At 39.2% G+C, this 25,226-nt stretch overlaps 1 protein-coding gene across 1 annotated transcript; it reads left to right on the plus strand.

Annotated features, from left to right (window-relative positions):
- mpp1 (MAGUK p55 scaffold protein 1) lies at window positions 1–24,371 on the plus strand. The gene is made up of 12 exons (XM_080435858.1): window positions 1–325; window positions 14,754–14,885; window positions 15,265–15,343; window positions 16,908–16,993; window positions 17,990–18,058; window positions 20,109–20,302; window positions 20,823–20,926; window positions 21,030–21,110; window positions 21,500–21,580; window positions 21,997–22,199; window positions 22,537–22,611; window positions 23,319–24,371. The coding sequence occupies exons 1-12, from the start codon at window positions 203–205 to the stop codon at window positions 23,493–23,495; spliced, it is 1,404 nt and encodes a 467-aa protein (XP_080291984.1). The 5' UTR covers window positions 1–202; the 3' UTR covers window positions 23,496–24,371.
- Window positions 24,372–25,226: the final 855 nt, after the last annotated feature.

Below are 25,226 nucleotides of genomic sequence, written 5' to 3' on the forward strand. Positions count from 1 at the left end.
TACATCATCTCCTCAACGTCTTTATTACAGCGCAGAACCTTGGACTTTTAGACCCGCGGAGAGAGAGGGACAGATTTTTATCTTCTTGTCTCTTTCCTTATCGGTGTCGCAGCCTCTCTCTCTATAGGTGGACCTTTGATCAGGGGACACATCGGGTTCACCACCTCTCTCTCTCTCTCTCTCTCTCAAGAAATCAAGAAAGATGACGTTAAAATCTAATAAAAACGAACCTGCCGTCCCACTGGAGACGGTGTGCAGCGTGCGGACAGCGCTCTCCGACCTGTACCTGGAGCAACTTCTGCACAGCAAGCCCAAGTCTGAGAAGGTAAACGACGATCTGCACTTATTACAACGTTTTAAACCACGCTCATAATAACATCAGACACTATACTTGCTTCTTCCTGGATTGGACGATGTAATGTTGTTGTTTTTATGTACATTTTAGTTCTAACGTTGTCGTTGCTTGCCGACAACAATAGATCGATCTGCTTATATTTGTTGTTGTTGTTGTAATAGCCCGGCCAAACGTCACCGCCGTTCGATGGAATAAGTTATAAGTTTAAATGTTTATGCTCCAGTTGCCCGCTCTATACCGGATCATCTTCTCAACTCAATCCTTTTTTCATTTCTAGCGCACCCTCATATTAATATTTCAGGGGTCATCATCGATGTGTCCGTACACACACGGACAAGATGTGTCCTCCTCGGTGGCAAAGACCTGGTTTTGTCCGTGGCAAATTTTAGTTTTTTTTTTACACACCATCATAATGTTCTTATTTTGATCATAAGACCCAAGTACTGAATGTCAAGTCTCCAAGGTTTCTTAAGAATATCATATTCTGAAGAAAACCTGTGTCAAAATACATGTATGTTCTGAATACGTATGACACTGATTTACTATGACTCTCTGGCACATTAGTTCTAGTGGTTCTCAAATGTTTTATTTGCAAGGACCCCCTTAACTCTGAGAGTGTTCAAATAGAACCAATTGGTTTAAATGTAACCAAATGGACGGTTACATTTGAACACTCAGAGTTACAGACCTATTATGGTCATTTAGGTCTAGCTTTATGTGTTTCTGGTAATATTATTGTCCACTCATTTTGTATGTCCATGGCAAAACATTTATTTTGACCAAAATGTCCACCACAAGCCAGCATGGCGATGACCCAGGCTATATCAGTATGATATGCATTAGGTCACGGACCCCCATAATAATAACCCCTATTGATCATATGATTTAGGCTAGATCTCAATCTAATTTTATTGTTAGTCATGTTTGTCCGATATGGTCTGACTTTGGTCCAGAATTCCTTTACTGTCAGAGATAACAGTGAAACTCTGATCAAAATAACCACTCTCTAGGTTACTTGTACTGTCATGCTGCAATAATGTCAGTCAGTGTCAGTAAAATGCTGGTCTTAGAGATTCCATAGACATGTTATAGGCAAGATTCACTTCTGCAATGTGTAAACATACAGAAATAACTGTACGTGGGGAGGCCTATTCACGTGATATAACGGACCTGTTTACTCCCATAATAATGAGCCATGTATATTTGATTTTAGGCTATTTTTAGAGTTACTTATTCACCTCCTATCCTGGGACTGGGATAAATGTTATCACATGACTTTGATTGTATGTATCACCCATCAGGCTTAATGCCAACCTCTGTGACGAGAACAAACTCAGCAACTCTCCTGGCAAAAGGGTATTTGCACAGAACAAAATCTGCGATACATTGCGGATAGATAAACCGGGCTACATGATAATAATAATAATAATAATAATAATAATATGTAATAGCTATGTATTCGCATTTTTATGTGAAAACTGGGGCCAGTATCTTTATATATGGCTACAATAATGTACTGATTTATTAGGCAATTAACCACATGAACCATAACGTCCCTATCCTGGAATGAACATTCAGCAAAAACTAAAGTGCAAGAAAACAATTAAGTGCTACAGTGTAACTAGGATACCAAGTAAAATAACAAAACTAAATAACATACAGCACTTAAACATAATGTCTACCTAAATAACATAACTAGCATAAGTAACAAACATACATCTGCATAGCATCTATCAAGACGGGCAACAAGAAGTCATACAAGGAATGAGTGGTGCTAGGAAGTGAAAGAGTCTGAAGAGGCCAGTTTCATGACTGCGGTGGAAAATGGGGAGTGAGGCTGCAGTCCTATGGGGGGGAGGGTCATCCCATAGCTCGGGAGCCAGGAGGCCAGGACATCACAGGGAAGGGAGGGCCAGATATTCTGTGTTAGCTGATCTAAAGCAGTTCTCAATCCTGTGGGGGGGGACCCCGCGTGATTTTGTGGGGGTGACAGTGAATGAGAATTTAAGGACTTTTAATACCTCAAAAAGAAAGAAAAGAAGAAACACCATCACTGCATCAAAAGTAATCAACAAACTACATTATAAAAACTGGTCAAACATTGGCCAAATTGTCAAATAATATATGAAAGAGGCAAAAATTGTGAAAATAGCAGATCTACAAGCTGATAGCTTGTTGATCGGCTATTTTCACAATTTATATCTACAGTCAAACAAAATGTTATGCCTCAACTCCTACAGTACATTCCAAGTGCTTATCAGAGTGGGGGGTCCCCAGTTCAAATATGATTATTTTGGGGGGGTCACGGCCTGAAAAGGTTGAGAACCTCTGATCTAAAGTGTGCAGGGAGGGGTGTAGGGGTGGATCATGTCCTGAAGGTGAAAGGTGCCATGCCCTTGATTGCCATGTAGCTAATCATCACCAGTGAGTTGTACTGGGTGCAGGCAGCAACCGGAAGCCAGTGAATAGAACGCAGAGGGGTAAGACAGGTGAAAATGTAGGGAGGTTGAAGACTATTGCCTGCGTGCGCCGTTATTCCGGATCAGTTGTAGGGGTTTGACTGAGCATGCGGCCAGACCAGTCAAGGTCTGAGTTGCAGTAGCCTATCTGGTCTAATGGTATCTGACAGTTTAGAGTTAAGTGACCTTGAGTGACAGTCACATCAGAGTGAAACTGTGCCGATTTGTGAGATCAGCAACTTCTTTTGGATTAGTGCCTAGTCAGGAGTAATACTGAGTCACAAGGGATATTTTGTGCAGAATGAAGGTCTTTCACTGTGTGTCAGTACCTTACGGTACTGTAGTCACTTTAACTTTATATTCAGCACTTTCTTCTCCATCATGTGACCGTGATTACAGTACATCCAGGGGGTAGTTTAGGCCCACAACACAGTAGCACATGTTTGTTTGTGTGTTGAAACTGTATGACTCTGATTAAGGTGTGTATGATTAGGGTTATGTCTCCCAATTTCTCGTGGGCAGCTCCTGTTCTAGCCTTTTCATCAGAAGATTTTTGAGTCCGATGCCGAACCGAACATTTTCTAATCAATTTGGATTTGATTATAGTTTTTATAATTATAGTTTATATTTGAAAACATTTAACCCTAGTTTGTTGAACAGTTTAGGTCAGTGGTTTTCAACCTTTTTCATGCCAGGGACCCCTAAATTGATATACATTTGGCCGCGGACCACCATCTGAAAATGTTTTGTGCAAGGGACCCCCAGATGCAAATATTTGAGTTAAAAATGTTCTCTTTGAAAAATGATTATATTCAAAGATTTGCACACATTTTCAAGATTTTTCAAAAATAGCAGATCTACAAGCTCATAGCGCGGCACTCGGTGCCGCGCTTTGAGCTTGTAGATCTGCTATTTTTGAATAGCCAAAGCTAAGTGGTTAAAATGATTCTGAGGCTATGTTAACTAATTTAGCTGGGGACCCCCTGGTAGCCCCCCAAGGACCACTGGTGGTCCCCGGACCACTGGTTGAAAACCACTGGTTTAGGTCAAGTAAATAAATAAGGTGCCCACTCCAGGTAGGGAATGAGTCCTTAACCCAAGTGAAGGCGTACTAGTAACTCAGGGTCTTGTGCATGAGTGAGGGGTAGGCTTGTCACAATTATTGCATAATCGTAATTATTTGCAATTATTTTGCATAATCGTTTCCATGTTGAAAAATGTTCATATATTTAAAAAAAAATCCAAAAATAGCAGAAATAGCAGATCTACATGTCTTTTTTTTGTAAGTATAAAATGATTAAATGTGTCCGTAATGTCTTTGTATATTTAAAGGGGAAATCCACCCCTTTTCAATATTTAACTATGTCATTAATATAGCATAAAAGAGTTGTGTGGAAATAAGAAAAAAGTTCCCCCCTTTCTGTGTTGCCTTGAACTGGAGGATTGATTGTGGGTTTAACATTGCAAATTACACTGTGATGACTCATCATGGTGTAATTTGCAATGTTAAACCCACAATCAATCCTCCAGTTCAAGGCAACACAGAAAGGGGGGAACTTTTTTCTTATTTCCACACAACTCTTTTATGCTATATTAATGACATAGTTAAATATTGAAAAGGGGTGGATTTCCCCTTTAAGTTATTTGTCATATTTGCCCTGTGCAATTTGTGATTATGAAGCCTAAAACCAAACAAATTAAAATGGTATGGTGTTCCAAATGCTCAATGCCAAAAACACAATCAAATCGCAATTATTTATGTGACAATTAATTTTCAACTTAAATTTGTAATCGTGACAGTCCTAGTGAGGGGAGGACAGAGCTGGGGAGATCAGCAGGAGAATTGAAGCGGCGGTACTGTGTTTACTGTACTGCAATGTTATGAGGAAAAGAGAGCTGAGCCAGAAGGCAATGCTCTCCATCTACCAGTGGAAAATTAGGTTCGATTTTTTATCCGTTGAGGTGGTTCAGGACAGGTATCTAATACGGATGCACCCCGGGCCACTCCCAAGGGAGGTTTTCCAATCCACACAGACACGTCCAGCTGGAAAGGCAGACCAACGACCAGATGGGGGATTGTATCTCCACACTGGCCCTTGGAATGCCTCTGGAAATCCCAGTCAGAAGTAGAGAATATAGCCCAGGAAAGGAATGTTTGGGATTCTCTGCTGTAATAAGATTAATAAAGCAATAATAAATTATGTGTACACTACAGCAGTTTAGCAAACACTAAATGTCAAAGTTGTACCACAGATCATTGTCAATCGTTCCTGAAAAACACGTTGCAATGTGTAGAAACTAAGTTGGTTACAGCAACTATGCAGTATGTGACATCTAGGCAAATCATTCTGGCTTAGGAATTCTACCTGGCTTTAAATAGATACCACGTCTATGGAAGTTTCCCCATCCCTGTTTTAGAACCAAGAACAGTTCAGATTTTGTATAGATTTCTCAGCTGCCTTGTTAAAAGGCATTATCGTGTATTCAACTGTATTTTAAAACGTACCGTATTCATTTTTAATTATGTTAAACGTGATTGAATATTATTCTGAATATTAGTTTTCCCCCTGGAGGCACTAACATAAGTCAGGTTTTGAGGTGGCATGCTGCCAACAGAAATGTAACAGCTTTCCACTTGTGGAAGGCAGGTGATATATCAGACCTGGTTTTCATGTGGTTTTGCTCTCACACACTGCAGAGGAATCATTCTAACTGCTGCAAAGTCTGGTGGCAAAGCGCCGTATTTGTAAGCACAGTTTGCCTCTTTTCTTTCCATTTTAATCTCTCTTCTCACTGATCTGCAGAAATCTCACAAAGTTGATTTTATTTTCCTTTTGATGATTGAGTATGAAGTTAAATTCATTTGCGTTATCTGCCTAGTCTGCACAACTAGGTTGTTCATTCATTCTAAGCACATTTGGTTTGACTTGTTGTCATGAGTATTTTATATTGGCATGGGTTTTATTTTGGCATGGGTACAGCTTTTTTCAGTATCAGACAGTTCAGTCTCAGTTGTCTAGCCCTTCAAATATGGAGCATCAGTAGTTCTTTGACTATTGGCAGAAGATCAAGCCGATCAACATTTGGCTAACCACTATGGGGAGAAACATTAATAAGTCATGTTTTTGATTCAGATACGGATCTGAGAGCAAGAAAATCAATAGATGGCAACACTGATAGGTTCCTCTATATAATGGCTGCAGAACGTAAAACAATAAATACAGGATATGTGGTTTAGAGCTGATCGCTGACAATTAATGAATAGGAGACTGATTTTGTGGACTCTATAAAGATATACACGTACGGTATATATGTATGTGTAGTTATCCAGAAGTGCTCCTTAGCATTTTGAAGTGCAACGGTTTTAATACTTGATGATCCTATTTGAGCAAATTAAATGACATCACTGTTGTTTTTCCCACACCCAGTATCTATAACTGAGCTTCAGGCTGCATCGTCATCACTTAACAGGGATTTGGGTATTCACCTCAGTCAACATTCATGAAAGCCAGAAACTCACGCGACATTGACAAACAAACCCAAGAGCGTGCAAGGCAGCCTGCCTTTTTTTCCCCCTCTCCCTTTTGTTTTTGACCATCTTTGATCACATGACTAGACATGTCTCTGTACAATTCTACACATGCAGAGTTAACACTGAAGATTGTGCTGATGTGAGTGCAGTGGAATCAGGAAGCTAAGAGGAACACAGTTCTCTGTAGAGACTAGAGACACAAAGGGAGAGGGGCCTGTCAGGGGCTTTTTCTGTCCTTAACTTCTTATTCACACACGTTACAGCCAGCGGCTATTTTTCCACAGATAACTTATCCAACTATGTGGCACTCCCTCCCTATCTCAACTTAATGCTGACCAAGCACATTGTCACAATTAAGAGTCACTTTGAATCTTCTAGTCTAGTCAAATCAAATAGAAGGAGAGCTCCAGACCAGGCCTAAACATACACACAATTTACAATTCATCAACAAAAACACCTAAATCAGCGAGAAAGACAGAAAGAATTTGAGTTTACGCCAATTCTACACTAAAACCCTTACAAACCTTGAAATAGCAGTTGAGGAATGGGCTTGATAAAAATTGGAAAGTGGTCTGATTAGCAACATTGTTCACAACACAAAGGCTTTTGTTACCGAGACATTTTGAGTACTAGAGAAAAAGATTAGGCCTACATCAAGTAGAAGAAAGGACGGATTGTGACACAGCAGAGCAAATCATTATTTGTGGGCCTGAGAAGGGGGCGGGGGGGATGATTAGATTGTTTTTCCATATTCACTGTCTGGAAGTCGACTAAGATTTGCAAATGGCACAAGATTTAGGCTTCAAAATGATCAATCCTTTTAACAGGATAGTGCCACCCCCCGGCACCCAGTGTTTAAATTGACAGCAGGCCTTTCCAGGATCATAGCATCTCCGATATGTAAAGTTCATTATTAACCCTTTAAGACCGGGGAAGCATTATTTGTGTCATTTTAAGATTTCTTTGGCTATTCAAAAATAGCAGATATACAAGCTCATAGCGCGGCTATGAGCTTGTAGATCTGCTAATTTTTTTAAATCGTGGAAGATTTGTGCAAATTTGTAATCCATATTTTTTAAAGCAAACATTTTCAACTCAAATCTTTGCTTCTGGGGGGTCCCTGGAACAACATGTTTTGAGATGGGGGTCCGCGGCCAAATACATATCATTTTGGGTGGTCCTTGACATGTAAAAGGTTTTAACTTTGCCACCACTGATATCAACATAAGTTTAAAAAAAATAAACGTTAGAGATTTAGAAGACATTTGTAGAATCTCCCAGAAGCAAAGATTTACAGAGTTACAAATGTTCGCTTTAAAAAAAAATATATATATTCAAAGATTTGCATGAATTCTCACGATGAAAAAAAAAAACGAAGAATCTACCACCTCCACATTTAACTCTCTCTTGCATACTGTATTTTGACATCGCCAAATCAAACAAACATATCAAAAGTAATCCTTTGGAATATCAAGTTTTGAGAGTCTTCCTAATCACACCTCTGCATGTTTCGTTGAATATTGTTCAGCGTGCCTCAGCACGTTTTGTACTGCTTCTGATATTAATCATCCTGCCAATACTAGCTGACCTTTACACTGTGGTGGGACAGCTTCCTTTAACCATGTGACTTCCCTCTCTCTCTCTCTCCCATTGTGCAAATGTTAAAAGAAAAGAAGGAAGAGACTCCTTTTCACAGCTCACTAGTCCATTTTGTGTGCTCAAGACATCAGTATTGCTTGTGAACATTGGTTCATGATGTAGATAAAATGTCAAGATACTTAAGGTTACACTTGTGTCAAGAATTGTGGAGATTTACTGTAGCAAGATGGTCGTACGAAAGGGGAGTCCTCGTCACTACTGTGGTCCTATACAGTGGTGTAAAGTAACTAAGTACATTTACTTAAGTACTGTACTTAAGTACAATTTTGAGGTACTTTTACTTTACTGGAGTATTTCAAAATTGTCTATACTTTTACTTCTACTCCACTACATCTCGGAGGCAAATATTGTACTTTTACTCCACTACAATTATTTGAAAACTTTAGTTACTAGTTACTTTGCAGATATAAATCACGCATCGCGACGCGTTGTGAGCTTGTAGATCTGCTATTTTCAAATATTTTAGTACTTTAACTTTTAAGTATGTTTTGATGCCATTACGTTTGTACTTTTACTCAAGTACATTTTTAACTCTGGACTTTTTCTTGTAACAGAGTATTTCTACATTGCAGTATTGGTACTTTTACTTAAGTAAAACATCTGAGTACTTTTTCCACCACTCTTTTCAAGTCCACAAAATCAGTCTCCTATTCATCGTCAGCGTCATACCTGTCATACCTGATGACATAAGTGTGATTCTTAGCTCCCACAGTTTAGCTTAAGAGCTTATCATAATAACAGACCTTCACATGTCTACCCTCGAACGCCGTCGGAATAGCATGTGAATACATGTTGAAACCCAGGTGTCTGCTCATTTGACCTGGAAATCAGTGTTGTATCTTAAACGCAGTGCTGTTTTCTGCACTGCAGCAGGAAAACTGCCCACTTCCCCAGGGAGGATGTAATTTAATCTGTTTACTAGAAGTTTGTCCGTGTGCTTCGCTGCACGTACAGTGATAAGGCTAAACTAAAACTATTCCTTCCAACTCATGGCTGATAAATAACTGTATTACAGTACATTGCACTTCTGTGGCTGATTGGATGAGTCACCTAATCCCACACAACCTCAAACGCATGCTTTTCTCCACCAGTGGGATCAGGACATGATAAAAAAGGGTCACAGACAAAAGACCACCTTTGAAAAGTGGTCTTATAATAATAGGAATGTAGAAATATAGTAATTATAAATATATTATCAAAACAATTTAACCCATTAAGACTTAAATCCGATTCTACGAATGTCTTCTAAATCCCAACAGTATTCTGAAAAAACGTATGTTTCTATATCAGTGGTGCTCAAACTTTTTCATGTCAAGGACCCCCAAAATTATTTATTTATTTTGGCCGCCGACCCCCATCTCAAAATATTTTGTTCCAGGGACCCCCCAGAAGCAAAGATTTGAGTGCAAAATGTTCACTTTAAAACAATATATATTCAAAGATTTGAGTTAAAAATGTTCACTTTAAAACAATATACATTCAAAGATTTGCACGCATTTTCATAATTTTTCAAAAATAGCAGATCTACAAGCTCGTAGCGCGGCACCGAGCTTGTAGATCTGCTATTTTTGAATAGCCAAAGTGTAAAATAATGCTTTTTAGCTCAAATCAAAAAGTGACACAGATGCGTTCCAGGTCTTAATGAATGAAAGAACAAAAATCTAAAAACAACTAGAAAAAGTGCTCCTCGGAGCACAGGTCTCCGCCAGGTCAGGTAGGTTATTGTGGGGCAGCAATGTTCGGAATTAGCCAATCAGGATGGAATATGAAAAATTGGACGGAACCATCTTGATCACTTGACTATATGTGTACCGATTTGCATGATGTTTGAATGTGTAGGAGTAATATAAAAAAGAAAAGTGTTGCAAAATTGGCCTCCTGGTGGCGCTATAATAGGGCAATGATAAAAGGGTGGCATTTGTTCTTCAATGTAGTGCGAATGTGCGTGCAAAGTGTCACCACAATCGGACGCTGCATTCATGATTTGTGGCATTTTGTTCAAAACGGGCCACTCCTGCAAACTTTAGATGTCAATGTTAGCCAATCAGGATGGAATATGAAAAATTTAAAAGATCCATCGTGATCACATGACTATAGAGATCAAGTGTACCGATGTGCGTGAAATTTGGATAAATTCTGAAGGCTTAATATCAAAAAATGTGTTTTACATAAGTCGGCCTCCTGGTGGCGCTATCAAAGGCAAATGTGAAAAATGCAGGTCAGTTGTTGTTCCTTGGCCTCTAGGGAGTGTGCGTGCAAAGTTTCATGCAGATCGGTGCAGTTATAGTTAAAAACACAAATCGTCCATTTATAGCGCCACCATGAGGCTGATTTGAACATTTTCAAGTGGCATTTCTTCCTCGGCCTAGTGGGAATGTGCGTGTGAAATCTCACGGAAATCGCAAGCTGCGTTCATGATTTGAGGCATTTTGTTGAAAACAGAGCAATCCTGCAAACTTTGGAAGCCAACCTTAGCCAATCAGGATGAAATATGGAAAATTGGACAGATCCGTGTTGATCACATGACTATAGAGATACTGTGTACTGATTTGCGTGATGTTTGGATAAAATCGGTAGGAGTACTGTCAAGAAATGTGTTTTGCAAAAAGCGGCCTCCTGGTGGCGCTATAAAAGGCTAATTTGAAAAATTTGGGGCAGAGGTTCTGCTCTGGCATCCAGGGAGTGTGTGTGCACAGTTTCGCTGCGATCAAGCCAACGGTGCCGGAGATTAGCTGTACACAAAATGACAGAATGACGGACACACGGACACACGGACGGACACACGGACACACGGACGGACGGACAGGGGGCAAAACATACTCTCTCGCCATGCCTTTCGGCCTGGCGGAGACAATTACATAGCGGCGGTGACCTAGTCACCAGGGTTCTAAAATGACTCATGTGCACTAGAGTGTCTAATGTCAGTGTATCCATGTATTCAATAAAGAAGGACCACAGAAGCCAAAAGGCAGATCTACCAAGTTCAGCATGAACTCGACCGGGGCGTGATAGGGTCCAGAGGTCAGTTCTAATAAGCGATGAGGAGATTTGACACGTCACGTTTGTCACGTTCCATACCTCTAATCTAGACATCCTGTGGATATCAAGCTCTTCTGGTATTCAAAAATAGCAGATCTACAAGCTCATAGCGCGGCATAGCGAGTGCCGTGCTATGAGCTTGTAGATCTATTAGATGCTATTTTTGAAAAACGTGTGAAAATGTATGCAAATCTTTCGATATATATAAAAACTGTTAGGATTTAGAAGACATTTTGTAGAATTGGAACCTCAGGCCTTGGGTTAAGACATCAAACCAGGGATTAGCTTGCCTTAGGCCTAGTGTGTGCGATAAAAAAAATATGGGCTTAGGTTAAACACACACAAACTAGTAAACTATAAAATTAGTAGCAGGGTGAGATCCTATTACTAGTTGATAACCCTAGGACAATAATGAAGAACAGCACCATCTGGAGGCTGTCCATGCTATCTCATAAACCCAACAGCAAAAACAACTGTCAGAATCGTTTGTGGCAAAAACCACCTCAGATGAAGAGGAGGTGGACGATCATCTTTATTTTATTTGACAAACAGACAAACAGAACAAGTACCGTGCAGAGAGAGCGTATCACCGCGAACGCATTTTTATGATGATTTGCCGATGCAGGGAAAGTTGTGTCTTTGGTGTACAGCAGTGGTGGAAAAAGTACTCAAATGTTTTACTTATGTAAAAGTATCAATACTGCAATGTAGAAGTACTCTGTTACAAGTAAAAGTCCGGAATTAAAAATGTACTTGAGTAAAAGTACAAAAGTATTGGTATAAAAATGTACTTAAAGTACCAAAAGTAAAAGTACTAAAATGTTTGAAAATTGCCGATCTCCAACGCGTTGTGAGCTTGTAGATCTGCTATTTTCAAATAGCCTATAGGTATAAAATAGGGCTGAAGTGGTTAATGTATGTTTTATAATATAATAATTTATATCTGCAAAGTAACTAGTAACTAAAGTTTGGAAATAATTGTAGTGGAGTAAAAGTACAATATTTGCCTCTGAGAAGTAAAAGTATAGACGATTGGAAATACTCCAGTAGAGTAAAAGTATCTCACAATTGTACTTAAGTACAGTACTTGAGTAAATGTACTTAGTTACTTTACTCCACTGGTGTACAGTGCAACTCTTTGAACCTTTATGGGATTTATTGTTCCATATTTTATGAGAGGTGCCTATTTAAATTTGCACCTTGGAGAGATCAATAAAGCGTGTCTTATCAGAAACGCTTATCGCAAGAGTAGAGCCGTTTCATAATGCCGCTGCAACACTCCTCGTTGGAATTTCCAGTTGTGGGGAACTCACAATCTTTTAGATAATCCCTGACATCTTAAAAGATAGATATACATGTGTGCAAAAGATATGTGTAGAATATACTGCTCTCAGAGAACTTTCAAATTTGTCAAATGGTACAGCTGCTTAATAAGGTATGAAGAAAGGTGAAATAATGTGTGTAGTATGCATCATACCCCATTGTGAAGCACTTTGGAATAATCATTTCAAAGGACTGTGTATAAAAATTCACTCCGTTTCTTATTTTGACTGCCAAAAGTAATCATCCCCACAGGGATATTCTACCTTTGAATTAGTTACTTTGCTCTATCTAAAAAAAACATAAAAGCCAACATTTTAGTCCAAAACAAACCGCCCCCTTCCCATACGTCAGAAATTGGCCCAAAGAATACCTCAGATGTGTCTCTTCATCACATCAAAGCACAGGCTTTGAGTTGAAATGAGATTGATTTCCATCCCACTCTTTAATATTTGCCAAGAGATGTGACCCCATTACTGATGTGGTCACCATGGCCACCCAGACCAGATGGACCAGACTGCCGGACATGCTTAATGAAGTGTTTAAACATTGGGTTAATTTTCAACCTTGAACATATGTTAAAACTGCAAATGAAACGCGACTTGTTGAGACACAAAACCTTCATCAATTTCTCTCAAAATACCTGCTGCCTGGAATCTTAATCTGTCAACAGGAATCAGGGTGACCAAAAAAAAACACATCCATATTTCCCCTTTTTAGATGTAATTTCATTATATTTCGCAGATTTTTATGGAGCTAATATATTTAACATCACCTGCAAATCACGTTGATTTTGATTCTAAATCATTCTTTAGATAATAGTCACCAAATGGCACAGAGCATACTAGCTGCAGTATACATGTAAACCATTTATCCTTTTGCCAATTATTGTATTATTTATCTATGGCTATTGGCTATACCCCTGACCCTTTGCCTGGCTTTACCTGAACTAATGTCATTCCCACTGGGTAGTGTTTGTTAAAACCATTAATTTCAGGGAACAATGGGATGGGAACATACAACAATGCATGCTTCTGATAAAAAAGCAAAACAGGTGGTCCTGTAAACACCCACCCTGTGCGCCACCTTGTACTAAGAAGTACTTGACTTGGTCTTTTCATCTACAGGGAGGGTCAGTGGACTAAATACATACACATTGAAATATCAATGGACATGACTATTTTTGAGCAACACCTATGAAATTACAAACAAAAGCATTGTGTGGATGAGGGTGTATGCAGGTACTTGTTTTACTGTAACTACTACAGTAGCAGCTCCCTGTGAACACCAGTTTGAAGCACTATGCCCTCTTATAGCTACAGTTGAACTACTTTTAAGTTTTGCACACCTGCTGCTGAAAATTGGCATCAGCGCTCTTAAGAACCTGCGAGAGCATGTCCCTCTCAGCCAGTGGTGTAAAGTAACTAAGTACATTTACTTTGTGTGCAATTCTGAGGTATTTGTACTTTACTTGAGTATTTCCAATTTCCAATACTTTTACTTCTACTCCACTACATCTCAGAGGCAAATATTGTACTTTTACTCCACTACAATTATTTGAAAACTTAAGTTACTAGTTACTTTGCAGATATAAATTATTACATTATGAAACATACATTAACCACTTTATTTGAAAATAGCCGATCTACAAGCTCGCGACGCGTTGTGAGCTTGTAGATCTGCTATTTTCAAACATTTTAGTACTTTTACTTTTGGTGCTTTAAGTACATTTTGACGCCAAAACTTCTGTACTTTTACTCAAGTAAATTTAGAATTCTGGACTTTTACTTGTAACAGAGTATTTTTTATATTGCAGTATTGGTACTTTTACTTAAGTAAAGAATTTGAGTACTTTTTCCACCACTGCTCTCAGCCAACATGACAAGAGACAGGTGGCCTCCATATACCCTCATACCCCAAAGTTCCTCAAATCCATAACCCCCACTCCCATAACCTCCACCCCCTTCCAAGCAGTTCCTACATGAAAGCCCCCATACCCCAGCACCCCACACCCCACCATCTTCCATGCAGTTACTACCTGTAAGACCCCCCCCCCCCCAGTTTCCAGTGCAGCTCTGTTGATGTGAATGGAGGCATGTGCTCTCTGTAGCTGCCTGTAGATGGCGCATGTACACACACAGTAGAGCGAGCCGCCTACTGGCCAAAATGTGGGGAACAATCTGACTTTTAATCAAAGTAAAAAAAAAAAAAGCTATGATAGTTGAAAGCATGAAAGCTAGCCTATTGAATGTCCCAACCCCATGACTTACACTTGTGCAAAGTTTGGAGAGACTTGGTCTACTGGTGTGCTAGGCGAGCGGATAAACAGCGGACGCGCCTTGAGGATTCTAAGTATAAGATATATGTTTGTTGTTTCTTTGTCCCACAGGCTGCTATGCAAAGCTACGAGTGTAAGGGAACGGACGTATACACCAACGGCAGTGCAGCTGGTCACATGAATGGGGCAGAGATGACCAAGATGAGAGAAGTGACGTTTGAAAAAAATCCCTCAGAACCCATGGTAAATCTAACGTAATCAATGCAGTAGGCTATAGTGTTTTCTATTTTTTATTTAGTCAATTATTTTGAGTAGCTGAGAATTCATATACAGTATTAACATTAAATCCACAACTATAAGTTGTTATTTTATTGTTTCTTAAATGTATTTAATAGCAAGAAGCATGGACGACACATGCACTGTACATAATGTAAATCTGTATCTTTCTACTGTACATCTATTTCTCACTGTCCGTTTCATACACAGGAGTAAGAATAGCATACTTACAGGATCATTTTAATGATCGTAAATGTGTGTGTGTGTGTGTGTGTGTGTGTGTGTGTGTGTGTGTGTGTGTGTGTGTGTGTGTGTGTGTGTGTGTGTGTGTGTGTGTGAATTCTAGGGGGTGACGCTGAAATTGAACGACAAACAACGATGCACTGTGGCAAGAATATTGCACGGGGGCATGATCCACAGGCAAGGTACGGAAATCAAAAGTCAGATTTATGTGTTATATTACACCGTATGTATATTATATATATGTTAGATTTATTTTGGTGGCCCGTGGCTGAGAGGATAGAGAGGCCGTCTGAGAATCGGAAGGACCGTCGGCCTGTCAAAGTGTCCCTGAGCAAGACACTTAACCCCTAAAGCAGGAGTCTTCATCCTTTTCAGGCCAAGGACCCCTTAGCTGAGAGAGAGATGAAGCAGGGACCCCCTCTATATTGTATCAAATTGTGTTTCAGATTAACCTTTTTTTTTTACTTGGTCTGCTCTTTTTCCCCTCTACACCTATACCTCTTTGCAAAAAATAGCTCACAAGCTCACAACGCCTCGCGCTGCTATCTTTGGCTAAAGTTCTTCTCAGAATAGGGATGCTAGGGTTCAAGTGGTCAATGCGAAAAAAGAGATCATATCACACAAAAATTTGGCGGACCCCCTGTAGTAACTCTGAGGACCCCCTAGGGGTCCCGGACCCCCTGTTGAAGACCCCTGCCCTAAAAGGGTTATTTATTCTTTTATAAATCAGGCAGCTCCCCCTGTGTACTCATCAGAGCCATCTGAGCAGCCTTTTGCTGGGTGAAGCAGTAAAAGCACCCCCCCCCTCCCCTGGGGACCAGAAAATACCCCCCCCTCCCCCTCCCCCTCCCTTTCCCTTCTCAGTCCTACAACGGTGTCCTGCGGGGCCACGGCAAAACAAGACACCGGCATATAACACAACAGAGTAAAAATTAGGCATAAGCATGACGATTACATTTCTGCTGTTCAAATATTGCCTTTTACACTCGTAGGAGGTAATTGTACTTGACGGGCATCAAGGCAATAGAGTTAACCCATTAAGACCTGAGGCCGCTTCTAAAAAAAATCTAAATCCTAACAGTTTTTCGAAAGAAAATATTTAAAAAATATTTTCACGATTTAAAAAAAATAGCAGATCTACAAGATCATAGCGCGGCACTCGGTGCCGCGCTATGATCTTGTATATCTGCTATTTTTGAATAGCCAAAGAAATCAAAAAATGACACAGGTCTTAAAGGGTTAATATAACGATGATAGACTATTGGTGATTAACCTTCTATAAATGCCACACACAGATCTGTGTAGACGCAATTTAAAAAATGGCAAACAGTGGTCTGGCTGTGTGTCAAGAGTGAGTAGATCAGTGAGAGTTTCAGATAGCAATAGCATACTGTTCAAACTAAACTCATTCATTATTCATTCAGTAATTGAACTCCCTGGTCAAATCAATAACAACAGATGGATGATAATACTTGTCAGACACTTTGACAAAGAGTCTCTAAATAGGTAAATACTGATTGATTGACTGATTGAGAGAGTGAAGTCTACGTCCAAAGAAAACGCATGCCATTTTCAGATTGCTCCCAACAGATATAAAGACAATACTAATTTAACTAAAACAAAGCGCCTTTAAAAAAAAATAAAAAAAATAAAGGAGTTACAATGCTGACAATCAAAGAGCACAGATTTAAGATTCTTGGTGTTACTGCTAGTCTCCCTCTGATATAAATGTATGCCTCTCTCCAGGGTCTTTACATGAAGGGGATGAAATAGCGGAGATCAATGGGACAAGTGTCATCAACCACTCAGTTGATCAGCTGCAAAAGATCCTGGTAAGCCATTAAGTTGTAAATGCTTACAATTATCTTCTTGACACTACTTCTTCTTTTTTTGGGGGGCTACACTAGAATGTATCCATATAAAATCAATGTTCCAGTATGCTATTGATTGCTCCCAGGGATGTAATCACCTAATGCTTTGAAACATCTGTGATGGGAGGTGCCCACTTGACTTGACTTGACAACTTACCCCAATCTAGGTCTGGGTGATAACAAGACTTCAAATCTCTGTCAGGATTTTTTCAAACGTTTGCCTCAATTAACCCTTTAAGACCGGCGGGAACGCATCTCGTCATTTTAGATTTCTTTGGCTATTAAAAAAATAGCAGATCGACAAGCTCATAGCGCAAGCTTGTAGATCTGCATTTTTTTAATTTATTTCTGCAAATCTTTAAATATAAATATTTTAAAGCAAACCATTTGTAAAAATGTTGTTCCAGGGACCCCCCCAGCAGCAAAGATTTGAGTTACAAATGTTTGCTTTAAAATATATATATATTCAAAGATTTGCCCAAATTTTCAAGATTTTTCAAAAATAGCAGATCTACAAGCTCATAGCGCGGCACTCGCGCAATGAGCTTGTAGATCTGCTATTTTTGAATAGCCAAAGAAATCTAAAATGACACAGATGCGTCCCCGGATTGAATGGGTTAATGAACTTATATAAAAAATATATAAATATAAAATATATATATATCGTGAAATAGGCAATCTACAAGCTGACAACGACGTGTCATGAAGTGACACGTAACATTGTAGATCGGCTATTTTTGTGAGCCATCATTGTGCACTGAAATATAATACAGGGTTAGGTGGTTACTCGGACTAATCAATGCCAATTCGTTGATATATTATTAACATTTCTCGATTATTCGATTAACCTACATGAGCGAGATAAGTCGGCTATCGCTTATTGGTTCTAAATATTGGATTAGATATATTTCTGGTTAATTACTCAGCCCTACCCCCCCCCCATATCATCGTTTACAGAAAGAAACCAATGGCGCAGTCACAATGAAGATCATTCCTAATGTGCAGAGTCGCTCCAGAGACTGTGAGGTAAGCCTCAGTGATATTCCCTGAACATTCCCTGATCATAAATGCACTTTTGTTTTGTGATTTATGTTTTATTTTGTTGTGATTAATCTATCCTTGTGGGAGCTTTCTTCACATTGTCCTTGAGCCATTTATTGTTGCATGGAGGATTGCAGACACTGAGCATCCCATTCTGATTTCTCTTTTTTGTTTTAATGAAATTCTACATATTTTTCTACTCTGCTCCAAAAGAGAAATATGGCCTTGTGATGGTTATGGATTGGTGTCTGTGACCAGTCAAATCTTAAGAATAATCAGATATTTGTTAATTGGATAGTGCTGTGCCCCTTGCGCGAAAGTCTAATTAACTACATTAACCCTGGCGTCCCTATTTTGGGCATGTCATAGGTGAACATTTTCCAAAAATGTCCAAAATAGCAGATCTACAAGCTCACAATACTCTGCGTTGCAATGTGTTGTGAGCTTGTAGATCAGCATATATATATATATAACTGGTTAATACTTAGCTTCATGGTGATGTTGCTTGCTGAAATTTCAAGCTTAACAACACAGGTCAGAGCGTAGCGTTAGCTTGACAATCGGTTCTTTTCGGGGCATAAATTAGACTGAACTGTCCTGTCTTTTCCAAAACTCCTCTGTTATAAGGAATGTGTTCTTTATCAGGTGAATCTTCCATAATTGAATGAGAGACACAGGTGACTATATAACATTCTAAGTTTGCTGTAGTGGGCCAATAATATAAAGATCATCACTCACATTAGATTCGCTGCTAATTTGACCTGAAACTCATTTGCAATGAGTTTCATTCTGCCATCTTCTGGCCATAACATAGCTTCCATGTGCAGAAGCCATTTTGTAACATCCACAATTCCTTTGCATTGCACACATTACATTATTGACTAAGCAATTTATTGACTAAACAAAATGTCTCACTCTCTCCCTTGTCAGATTGGACGGGGACATCTTGACAATTGTAACTAAATGATAAACATTAAGTTAGTGTTTTCATAAGTACAGCTTATGATGTGGTCAGTGATGGCAGTTTACCCTGAAGCTTGTAGTGCATTAAGCGGTAGTTACATAGCGTTTCATGCCATTATATTAAGTACATTTTTGTACACCCTATCCTTCCTTTTTTTCCCCTCTTTTTTGTGTGTGTGTGGGGGGTGGGGGGGGGTGTTAAAGGCAATAAGGATGTTTACCACAACCACTGGAGTGACTTGTGGAAATCAAAAACATCCAAGTACTGAATACTAACCAATGCACTAACCTAGCTTGAAAAATAGCTTACATTTATTATTGATGTTTCAGTGAATTTCTGTATAACCAAGTACCTGTACCTCCCAGTGATAAAAAGGATAATGTGGATTTGTATATGTATATAATGATGAGTATTCACACAGATTTCTTTCCCAGGGCTGATAAAAAGAGAAATGTTCTCCACTTTTAGAGCCCAACATAAGACAAAATACAGGTGCATAATTATGTTCCTTTTATGAATTAGTACAAGACTAACATTTCACTTTTAACACTTCATTATCTCTCATAGGGTCCTAACACTTGTACTGAGGGATTAAATGAGAAGGGGAAATTGTCGTCCATCCTGTCAACCATTAACACAGTCAATAGAAGAATCACATTTGCTCAATACTCCTTTGATTCTAACCACCCATGTATAAACAACACAACAAAGTATATTTATAAGTTTGAAAAAAAAGAAAGGCTATACTCCACGACCAGCATAATTTGTTTTGATGAAAATTATGTTGCAGGGACATACTGACACAATTAAGTATTGAGAATAAGTGTGGCCTCACTTTTAGTGCAATTGGACAGTACGATAATACAATTATGGCTAAAATCAGTTTGGGGGCAAGTGAGAAAGCGATCAGGAGCCCACACACAGACCAAGTTTTTGAGGCCATATTTCAGTCATGGGATTCAACTTTCCTATTCCCAACACCCACCAAAAGAAAGATATATCACCTGTTCCATGACATGATGAAAATGTGAATTTCTCTCCTCTTCCCTGGCATGTATTTTAAACCTGCAGATGTACATGAGGGCTCAGTTTGACTATGACCCTGCCAAAGACGATCTCATCCCCTGCAAAGAGGCAGGTTTGAAGTTCCAGACCGGTGACATCATTCAGATCATCAACAAACAGGATCCTAATTGGTGGCAAGGCAGAGTGGGTTGTACAGCCGACTACGCTGGACTTATACCCTCCCCCGAGCTCCAAGAATGGTAGGTACAGCCTCTCGGACACCCATTTCTAATCCCAGATTCATATATTAGTTTAGTTTTATCGATTTCAGTTGAATAACACACAAATGTCAGAGGTGAAAAAAAAATAAGTCCCATTAGTTCGTAACCTCTCTCTACCTGGTGTTCTGCTATACCGGAGCGTTTATTTTTAGTGTGCAGACAGGGGCTCCACTTCCCAGAGGACATAGCCTCGTATTATACATCCTAAGAATCCGTTCACACTGTCTGGACGGACAGAGCGAATCGACCGCCTTCATAACAGGCAGACAGTGTGAACATAAACACCAAGGGTGTGTGAAAATGCCATAATTGTTATTTTTAAGCTAAGCAATTTTGACTCAAAATCGTTACTTTTGGAGTAAAAAATTACTGGATGTTTTTTCTCTTATTTTTTTAACCGAAAATGTTTGTTTTGGTTGACATTACATGTGACACCAGACACTTCAGACAGTAAGGGCAGAATTGCACCTAGCTTAATGTAACACTCTTATCCTTGCAGGAGGTCGGCAAGTAAAAGCAAGGCCACTCAAGGCAGTCCCTCCTGCAGCCCTTTTGGAAAGAAGAAGAAGTGCAAAGACAAGTACCTGGCTAAACACAGCTCCAGTGTGTATTATTGAAGATATACATACTTACACTGTTTCTTTCATTGTCAGCCGTTATAGATTTCTGCAATGCAAATTTTTTTTTTCTCTATACTTGTTCACAGTTTTTGACCAGCTGGATGTGATTTCTTATGAGGAGGTTGTTCGGCTTCCAGCATTTAAAAGAAAAACGTTGGTGATTATTGGTAAGCCCCCATTGTTATCTGGGCCATGTTATCAACTTCCATGAAGATATTTATTTGTCCCTCTGAATTTTGGTTATAGAATTCTATATTATATTATAGTCTGGACTTTAACAAACTTGAAAAAAATTAATATTTTACAGGTCTGAAACATTTATCTTTTTGTTTACTCCAAATAGTGTCCATTATATTATATGATTTCTGGCACAACAATATCAGCCAGAAAATGTCAATGTGGAAAAAGTATCAATACAATAAATCACAAAGAAAGCTAATGGAAGGACAAATAGTTTAACAGAAGGCAATTGAAGTCTGACGTGATGAATAGGTTTCCTGACACAAAATAATAATCGGAGATTATTATTATAATCAATGAAACTTTTACCTTTTAGGTGCACCTGGAGTAGGAAGGAGCCATATCAAAAGCTCGCTGCTGAGCAAATACCCAGAGAAGTTTGCCTACCCATCATCACGTAAGTACAGCAGCTTATCACCTTGCTGTTTTTCTTTTTTGTTTGTTTGTCTGTTTTTTACTTAGTTTTCTGAATAGAGTGTAGCTACCAACGCATGAAGCCTAATTTATGCTTCGGTGAGTAAGTGTTGTGCAAGACGATGTCAACAAAAAGCATGTATTTTCAACTGTAAAAAGTGTTGCCACCATCTCGAAACAGTGACATTCAAACTGGACATCATTGAAGTGCCACTTCAGCCCTAGTGAAGCCAAGGCTATCGCATTCCTTGTGTGCAGGGGTAGTGGTTTTGAAACTGTAACTGTAAACGTTCAAGAGATAAAGAAGGAAGAGATGATAACATGTCGGTTGTTTTTTAATCCTATTTTTTTATGTTATGCAGAAATATAACTTTCAGCTCTAATTCTGTCTCTACGCAGACACCACCAGACCCAAACGTGCAGACGAAGAGAGCGGGCAGGATTACTATTTTGTCTCTAATGAAGTCATGACCAAGAGCATCTCTGCAAATGAGCTGCTGGAATACGGCAGCTTCCAGGGATTCATGTTTGGCACCAAGATTGAGACCATCCAGAAAATTCAAGAACAAGGCAAAATCGCCTTGTTGGATATAGAGCCACAGGTAGGCAATCAAAATTAATAACATAAACATTTAAGTCCCACCACTAGATAGCACTTGAATTTAAAGGCACAATCCACATTTCAAGTATCACAACAACATGGAATTTGAAACCGCAGAGAGTTATTTTCTACCGGTGAAGCAAGCAGTATGATCTGTCTGTCTGGTTACGACTCGCACTACTCAGACGCACAGCTCCACAACAATACTTTGTTTCAAGTAAAACATACAGCATGCAAGACTGGGGGCAGAATATGTGTATGGTTTTGGAATCACATATTGGGCCTTTATAGTTTCCACACTTTAACAAAAGCTCTTCTCAATTGACTTTTCACCGCAGACTTTGAAGCTGATGAGAACTCCTGATTTTGCACCTCTTGTGGTTTTCATCGCGCCCACCAACACAGCTCCCCAGGTGCGTACTCATTTTCTGACTTTAACCCTTTCAGACCGAGACACATGACCGTGTGTCATTTTAAGATTTCTTTGGCTATTAAAAAATAGCAGATCTACAAGCTCATAGTGCGGCACCGAGTGCCGCGCTATGAGCTTTGTAGATCTGCTATTTTTTTGAAAAATCGTGAAAATGTGTGCAAATCTTTGAATATCTATTTTTCCATAGCGAACGTTTTTAACTCAACTTCTGGGGGGTCCTGGAACAAAATATTTTGAGATGGGGGTCCGCGGCCAAAATACATATCATTTTGGGGGTCCTTGACATGAAAAAGTTTGAGAACCACTGATTATAGCAACATTTTTTATTTATTTTTTAAACAGAAGACATTTGTAGAATCCCCAGAAGCAAAGATTTGTGTTTAAAAAGTTTGCTTTAAAAAAAAATATATATATATATTCAAAGATTTGCTCAAATTTTCACGATTTTTCAAAAATAGCAGATCTACAAGCTCATAGCGTGGCACTCGCGCTATGAGCTTGTAGATCTGCTATTTTTGAATATCCAAAAAAATCTTAAAATGACACAGATGCGTTCTCGGGTCTTAATGGGGTTAAGCCTTCGGAAATAGCAACACCCTGAAAAACATTCAAAACAATACCCTAACCCTTGTTCGACCAGCGGTTTCTAACACTGTGCTCTATGCCCCCCCCGCTCCCTCTCTTTAGACCGAAGCCCTGCAGGCGATCCAGAAGGAATCTGAGTCCATCCTGGCCATGTACAGACACTTCTTCGACGTGATTCTCGTCAACAACGACGTCGACGAGAGCGTGAAGGGAGTGGAGGAGGCCATTGAGCGCGCCACCTCCACTCCGCAGTGGGTGCCTGTATCGTGGGTGTATTGATAAAGTTGCCCCGTCCCCGTTTTGTTTGGTGAAAAAAAGCAGTGCAATATCACTCCCTACGCAAGACCTTAAGAGTTAATGATGTCCCAGGTTATGTTTGGGTTAACTGTTAATTAATGTAATTGTCTGAGATGAGATTTTTTTTGCACTAAAGCATCCCCAGAAAAAGAAGGAAAAAACAGCAATACTATAAAAAATATTTTATTTTAGAATTCTTAGAGAACCTCATCGTGGGGATGTTTTGGAATGTTTTTATGTGGTTGTTCTTACTAGCAATTTTAAGTCACGGGGGGCGCAGATTACTCCTGGTTTTCTGTTCTATCAAGTTATCATTACCGGCATTCACCTGATGTTCTATTGTAAATGAGTCCTCCTCGATTAGAACATTGACCAGCAGTACTCTGGGTTTCCAGGACCTATAGAGGAGAACCACCAGTATAGACATTTGTGCTTCAGGTTTTTCATGGGCTGAGGGATATTATGTTTAGTGCCACACAGTGAAATCCTGACCATTAAGTTAACCACGTTAACCCTAGCATCTCTATATTAAGCATGCCATTACAGGCAACAACAAAAAAAGAAAAGAAAAGGTTTGTTCAAAAATAGCAGAAAATTGCAGATCTACAGGCTCACAATTCATTGCAATGTGATACGTTATGAGCTTGTAGATCAGCTATTTGTCTTATGACAAAGTACAGGTATATAGATAGGGCTTCAGTGGTTAGCTCTTGAAAGTTAACTTAATTCTCAGGATTTCACAGTGCACTCAACCTTGATGACTGTTGAAATGTGTGCGTGTGTGTGTGTGTGTGTGTGTGTGTGTGTGTGTGTGTGTGTGTGTGTGTGTGTGTGTGTGTGTGTGTGTGTGTGTGTGTGTGTGTGCAAATGCAAAATAAGACCACAACTGTGAACTCTCTGTAACTGACAGGGTTTCCATCACGTGTCAACCTCGACTCTGAATTTGTTTAAGTTTTAGTTTTCTATTCTATGAGTGTGTCATGAATTTCAGATTCTATAAGGCGTTATTCATTATGTGGAAATGCAAAGATTGACAATGTCTCTAGTACACAAGATTGTTTAGTCAATGATTGACGACCTACTGTATACGTCGTCTCAACTCATCAGAATTGTATACCTCATGGAATGATGTAAAGGCACTTTCAAACTAAATTAAAAACACCTCAGCTCTGTTGCAGTTGTTTAGTTGATTCACAGTGGTGGACAGTGGCTGATTTACTTGAGTACTGTACTTAAGTACATTTGTTGAGTATCTGTACTTTACTTGAGTATTTGCATTTTTGGATACTTGACTTTCACTCCACTTCATTTCAAAGACAAATTATTGTACTTTTGACTCCACTTATGACTTGAGCCCTATTACAAATAGCAGATATACAAGCTCACAACGTGTCACGTCGCATGCTGTGAGCTTGTAGATCTGCTAGTTTCCTTTCGGGGGGGGGATGTCTACATTTCAACACAGCAATGCATTGATATTAAAAAAGAAAATATACTTTACTTTTGAATACTTAAGTATTTCTAGAAGCATGTACTTTTGAATACTTATTAATATGTATTTTTAAAAGCATAAAATAGTACTTTGTCCACCACTGGTCATTCATTAAAACCTACAATACATGTTTCCACTTCGGGGGACACACTGAGAGGTCAGCCCTGATTTGAAATGTTGCCAAATGAACATCAAAATAGGAGAAAAATAAATAAATAAAG

This window comes from Gymnoscopelus braueri, assembly GCF_963280865.1.
Source record: "Gymnoscopelus braueri genome assembly, chromosome: 8".
Taxonomy (NCBI): Eukaryota; Metazoa; Chordata; class Actinopteri; order Myctophiformes; family Myctophidae; genus Gymnoscopelus; species Gymnoscopelus braueri.